This window comes from Nicotiana sylvestris, chromosome 1 (genome assembly GCF_000393655.2).
Source record: "Nicotiana sylvestris chromosome 1, ASM39365v2, whole genome shotgun sequence".
In the NCBI taxonomy this organism is placed as follows: Eukaryota; Viridiplantae; Streptophyta; class Magnoliopsida; order Solanales; family Solanaceae; genus Nicotiana; species Nicotiana sylvestris.
Window position 1 is genome coordinate 98,027,703 of NC_091057.1, and position 6,746 is coordinate 98,034,448.

At 35.0% G+C, this 6,746-nt stretch overlaps 1 protein-coding gene across 1 annotated transcript; it reads right to left on the reverse strand.

Annotated features, from left to right (window-relative positions):
- Window positions 1-4,152: 4,152 nt before the first annotated feature.
- On the reverse strand, window positions 4,153-6,345 carry LOC104212601 (pentatricopeptide repeat-containing protein At1g06270). Its single transcript, XM_009761912.2, has 2 exons — window positions 6,112-6,345; window positions 4,153-5,832 (listed from the first exon to the last, which is right to left on the reverse strand). The coding sequence occupies exon 2, from the start codon at window positions 5,653-5,655 to the stop codon at window positions 4,654-4,656; it is 1,002 nt and encodes a 333-aa protein (XP_009760214.1). The 5' UTR covers window positions 5,656-5,832; window positions 6,112-6,345; the 3' UTR covers window positions 4,153-4,653.
- Between the last annotated feature and the right edge of the window lie 401 nt (window positions 6,346-6,746).

Genomic DNA, 6,746 nt, shown 5'->3' on the forward strand with positions numbered 1-6,746 from the left:
ATGAAGAGGATCTATTTATAATATTACTATGACGGTTTGAAAACACTATTGGTCGACCATTAACTGGCACTAATTAATGGTCTTGGGAACTGTGGAGACGCGACGCTTCAGTCGCCTCCGTCGCTTACGTTATGAGGGTGATGTCGTAATTGGTCGATATACAAAATCGAAGACTCAGTTCGTTTCTTCTCATTACACTCCAAGAAACGATGCCATTATTTTGAGATCAGAGAACTGCATTGAGGGTCAGCCTCATAATGGATCAAGCTTGAGCACGAAGACAAGGTACCGAGTTTGGAGATCGGGGTACCCATCAAGATCGAGGTCCCCGACGATCGAGACCAGATATGATCGAGGTCCGTAACCGGTCGGGGATCACGGCAGAAATCTCGGAACATATCAAATCAAGGGCGGTTATTTGTATCAATCATGGGATTTACTTATGTAATTATAATTGTACCACAATTAGGATTCCTCTAGTACATAAAGAGGAGTCTCCATCATTTGTAAACACCTTACATTCATACAGATCAAGGCAATATAATATTTCTCTATTGTTCATCAACTTATTGTTCTTTAACTGTTCTTACTTTACTACTCTTGGGGGTTCATCAGCTCGAGGGCACTGTCCAAGCATCGGTTTGTTTTATATTCTTGTCAATTCCCATCACGTATATTTAAAACCACATTACAAGTTTAATTGTTACTCAATTTTTAGGTTAAACACGTTGGTATCCTAATCAATTATAAGTAAACAAAAACTGCTTAGGAAATATCCAAAAGGAAATCAATGAACAATTTTTTTTTATATTTACAATGTTCATCCTTTTGATATTTTTATGTCACATCTCGATAAAGTTACAAACTGCATGATAAACTTGATTAGATGCACACACAGAAAACACACATAAATTATGTCCATATGAATTTATGTTATCATAGAATAATAGTAAAGTTTGGAGCATCCGATTAATGGGTAAAAAGGTGATTATCTTGGGAGAATGCTAATGTGAAAAAGGGAACATAAAACCTGCATCTTCTCAAGCGAATCATCTTACTGAACTCTAAACTTGAATATTCGAACGTACATACACACATATACCAACAAAGTAGTGATACCAGAAGATTCAACATCATACCTTTGTTCTTACCATTCATATCACATAAGATATGCTCCCTCCGTTCTAATTTATACAAGGGTTGACCTATTTGGGGAATCAAATAGCTCTTTCTTTAACTCAAATTCAATTATAGGTTCTTCAAGTATTTTCTACTAAAATTTACAAATTTAAAAACTATATAAGAAGTGCTATAAGTATGCATAAGTAATAATTCACAATATATGGAAAGAATTGAAGAAACTTGTAGTCAAAGAAACAGTTGTTTGGCTTCCCGAATAGGTCAATCCTCATATAAATTGGGACGAAGGGAGTAACTAAACTTTAATTTAGTCTATTAAATCAAAGACTCGCTTTCTCTCCTCATGTATGTATAAAATTGGGATTTAAGATTATTTCCTCAATAAATTAATCGGGAGCATGAACATACAATACTGAGTAACACATATATTGAAAAGCAAACATACATGACCAACTATAGTTCTTTATTTAGTTCTAAGCTCCCTATAGGAGTCTAGAGGTGTTAGGCTAAATAATTGCTATTTAGGGTCAATAATTGCTATATAGTTCTTTATTTAGTTCTGCAGAGTCTTACTCAGTGTTCTGTTTTTTCTTCACCAAGCTCGGAGTGTTGTAATGAAATTATGCGAACCAATGAGTTTGGTTAACCAACTTTTTAAAATTTGCGTCTAACATCTTTTGTAATACACTTCTTCTAGTAGGAGTATTATATTATGGGATTTTTAACTTTTATTTTTTGTTGGATACAATCTTCTCTAAAGTTTTAATTTTTGAGCTTTTTGAGAGAATAAGAATTTTAGTGATTAGCACGTAGAAATCCTTGTCTGTACCATAACTATATTTCTGCCATGGACTTTGAAGTCATTCTTAAGTTTCCTTTTTCATTTCTCTATCTCCTCCTGAATTTGACCATCTGCATTAACACATGAAGTTAGATAGAACATTGATGATTACACGAAATGACGAACTCAATGCCTACAAAGAAGTTTTTAACTCTCACCAACAAAGTTCGCCATAACATCTGATCGGAGTTTGACTCCTATAAAAAACAGTTTGCAAAGTGTTAAATCCTCAACCACCAGCAATTATCTCCTAGCCAATTTTTATGTAAACATAAATGTTATTAAATGTTTCTCTTTTCAAAAGAGAATTTCTAAACATCATAAGCATTTAGTTGTGAAGTTGAAAGTTTTTCAATTATTAGTATTCCGAGAATTGTTTATTCGTAGGAAGATAGTATGATGTTATAATTTAAAGTGATTCTGCAATATTCCTTACAACTAGAGATTTGCAAATGAAGAATAAGCATAAGAACCGAATTGGCAGAAATTAACTGCCAAGTTAGAAGTTTTTACCTTTTTTAAAAGAATTTTTTTTTAAAATAACTGCCATCATTAAAAAAATTACATTTTTTGAAATAAATTTGAAACTCCAACATTGGAGAATTGTCCAAAAAATTATATGTATCAATTTACTATTATGCCACTTGTCATCATGACCTTTCTTTGCCTCTCCTATTATATATAAATAGAATAGATTTATGTATTGTGGAAATGCTGGAAAGGACACGCAGACATTCCAATCTGGTTAAATATTAGATTGTCAAAGTAGAATCTTTCAATGTAACTTAATCTCTCGTCTGCAAGCAGCAAGCAACAACGGCTTTTCGGCCGTTGCGCGCTAGCTTGTAGTTTAGGGGTATAGTAAGGGTGTCCCTTTCTCAAATTTTTCTACAATATAAGATGAAACTTTTAGTCATTTTGGATGTTTTGGTACGAAGGAAAATGTTTTCATGTTTGATTGGTGAGTGGAAAACTTTTTTCCGGAAAATATTTTCTAGTGTTTGGTTAGAGAGTAGAAAATATTTTTTTAGGAAAATATTTTTTTATGCTACTCTCCTCACCCCCATTCCCCCAAGTCACCACGTTTCCTTGCTCACCCCCCTCCCCCTCTCCCTCCCCCCCCCCCCCCCGCCCCCCACCCCCAAAAAAATCCCCAACACAAAAATAACGTTAAAATTGCTGCTCCATAACTAAAAAGAAAATACTCTTTTTTTGGTTGAAAAAGAAAGTACTCATTCTACAACATGAAAATAAAGTACTCATTTTATTGAAATAAAAGAAAATAGTTATTTTTTTACATCATGAAAAAAAATACTAATTTTGTTGAAATGAAAAAAAAAATTTACATCATGAAAAGAAAATACTTTTTTTGTTGAAATGAAAGAAAATACTTTTTCTATGAAAAGAAAGTATTTTTTTGTTTAAATGAAAAAAAAAATACTTATCTGTTGAAATGCAAAATTTTTATCTTTAATATGAAAAGAAAGTAGTATTAATAATATTTTTATTTAGGGTGGGGTGAAGGGTGGGGTGGGTAGGTGGGATGGGGTTGGGTGGTGGCTGTGGGGGTGAGTTGGTGGGGATGAGTTGAGAATGAGTTTTGGAAAATATTTTCCTCCAATTGGAGGAAAATGAATTGATGAGGAAAATATTTTCTAAAACATTTAAGTCAACCAAACATGAAAAAATTGAAAAACATTTTCCGAAAATCGTTTTCCCATGCCAAACACACCCTTTATTTAAAACTTGTCATGGTTTTCTTTATCAAGTAGACTTCAAAGGAAGACATTGGAAACGAAAAAAGTTTCTTGATTTTAATAGTTTATCACCTGCTTCTCTTAGTTTTTCAACACGTGAACTTTAAACAATTGAACGGAAATGAGAAGTCATGATTTCCAAACTCAATCAGCTACATTTTAATCTCAAATTAATTGGAGTAAGAGCTATACAACTTATGTATCCAAATATTCAAAGGATTCATCATATTTAGACAACAAAACTAAAAACAATATACAGCAAATTCTCGTTTTTCACTCTAAAGACAGGGGCCTATGTACAAACATTCATGATAAGTAACTAAATTTTCCCAAAACTACAAACTGGATATTAGGTGTTTGTAACAGAATTCAACAAAATTTTGTGTTTTTCATTAACAATTGAACCAAGTTTACTTGTATAAGCTATAATAGGAAATGCCAATGAATGAAACTCCCACAGAGGCAGAAAGGGTTTTCCCGTCTAAAGAATATGAAAATACATAAAAATCTCTGAGTTTCATAAACTAATCAATAAACAAAAAAGTGATATACAGTACATGGGTTGTGAGAAGACTCCCAATGGAGTTCTGAAACCGCAGTCGTAATAGTATAACCTATGTTGCGCGGACTCCAAAATGTTGCCGCACTCGTGTCGGATCCTCCAAAAATATCTACTTTTGGAAGATCCAACACGCACCCAATGACATTTCGGAGAGTCCGAACAACAAAGAGTATAACCACATGCTCCTTCAATCTGGAAAATGATCAAGAACCATTTCTTTTATTACATATAATGGTGGTGTCCGGAAGCAGCCTCTCTACCCCCTCGGGGCAGGGGTAAGGTCTGCGTACACACTACCCTCCCCAGACCCCACTAGTACAATTTCACTGGGTCGTTGTTTTTGTTGCACAAAACTATGACCTTAGTTGTGCAAATCTCTGCCTCAGAGCATTGGCAAGTTCCCATTCACCAATATTTGCCAGGCCTTCAACAACCTTTTGCCTTGACCTTATGTACGGTATGAACCCTCTCTTGGTCATTTCTGTGACAAATTTTCCAGCCAAAACAAACTGGCAGTTCTCTAAGCACCATTCAAGGACTACCTCGTAGCACTCGAACCCAACATGGACACCCTCATTTTGTAAAAACTCAATTACTTCAATCGCTCTCCATATCTCTTTGTTAGCTCGTATTGCTGCCAATGCTTTCACCAAAGTGTCTTTTCTCGGGCTCAGGCCAAACCTCACAACCATTTCATTCACCATCTCTATGATAGCAGACGTCATTCTTAGCTCGGATAAGTTGTCAATTAAAGTACCGTAACTATCTAAATCCGGGATACAACCAGCCCGGGCCATGCCCTTCAATACATTAGCTGCTTCATCTATCTGATCGACCTTGCAAAGTGATAAAATGATGTAATTGCATGTGCCACAATCAGGGCTATATCCAATATCCTGCATTTCCAACAATATGCTTGAAACAGAATGAGATTTTCCCCGACGTTCAAGCCATGCAGTGGAGAGTAGGAGGTGAGTTTGAGGTACAGGAAGGCAGCCAGAGCGAAGGGTACGCTGGAGAATGGCAAGAGCGAGTGGGAGAGGATTTGAGCTTTGGAGAGTGTAGGAAAGGAGAGAGGAATATGCAATTCGAGGGCGAGAACGAGGCCTGACTGGAATAAAAGATTGTAAAATTTCGTCAACAATTTGGACTCTTGTGTTCTCAGGAAAGGTGGATAAAAATGAAAAGGGATTCGGATTGTGGTTAGACCCTTTAGGGGAGCTCAAAATATCAGGAATCTGTTCATATCTTTTTGCTTCCACCACTGCTTTAATGGTTTCTTCAAGCATTCTTGCTGAAGAGGCAAAAGCACGACAAATAGGACGAACAGATAAATGCAGCTTTGCAGCTGCCATCACCCTAGTTGAGTTCTTCTTATTTTAATTCTAAGCGTAAGCAAAATTAGTAGAGGTGCGTTTAAACTGGTGTGGACACTGACAATACTAATAGTGAAAAGATGTTCTTCATTTTCTTAATTCAAACAAATAGCTTAACCTTAGCCTCGGAATGCTTATAATGCTCGAATTTTACACCTGCAGAAGAGGTAGAGGGGTTATGAGGGGTAAAAAAGTCTGCAGCAACTGGACACATGATATAGCAAAATGCATGGAACTGGAAGAGCAGAAAACATTTGATGTTTTCATTCTGGAATAACATCGAACAAGGAACAGGCATAGCGTGAGATGAAAATAACAAATAGATTCTTATTTCGTGGGAGAGACGCAAATACTTTACATAGAAATTGCAATTCAAGAAACACATTTCAATATTCTTTCAACGTTCTATCAAGTGGAACAGCAGAAGAGTAATACCTGTTCTCGCTATAACACAGAGGCAGAAAATACCCCTACAGAGGTTGCCGGTTTCTCCCTTAATCCTGACTTGCTAACTATACGCAGTCCAAACTATGGCTGATTAATAAAAGAATTTCTTGGCCGCAGCTTTATCAGTTTGATGAGAAATTAATTAAAAGGAATAAAGAAAATTAGACTGCCTCCCTCTTCTTTTCGGTTTATTTTTCTCCTTATTCGTTAGGGGATTGAAGTAAAAGAGAAAAGTATAAACTTGAAGCACCTGTAATATTTGTAAAAAATTATATGTTATATATTATATTGTCTAAAAATTTATTAGTGTAGCTTTAATTTGTGATAGTCGATTAATTATTCTTTTTATTAATTTATCAATTAATGCTTAGCATAAAAATTATTTATAATGATTTACACAATGATGAATTAAGTTAGTGAGGCTTTATATAGTCGGCCTTTTCTATATCAATATTTATAGGACTAGTTCTTTTTTGCTTCAAATCTGTGCATTTAGTCAAAAGCTTTAAATATTCTATACAAGATCTTCAAGCTTTGTGCACCTCTATCATAACAAAAAATAGGGTATATACAAGACTGTCCTTTTCTCTCAAAAGGTTAGAACTGAGTCACAATAATAGTTA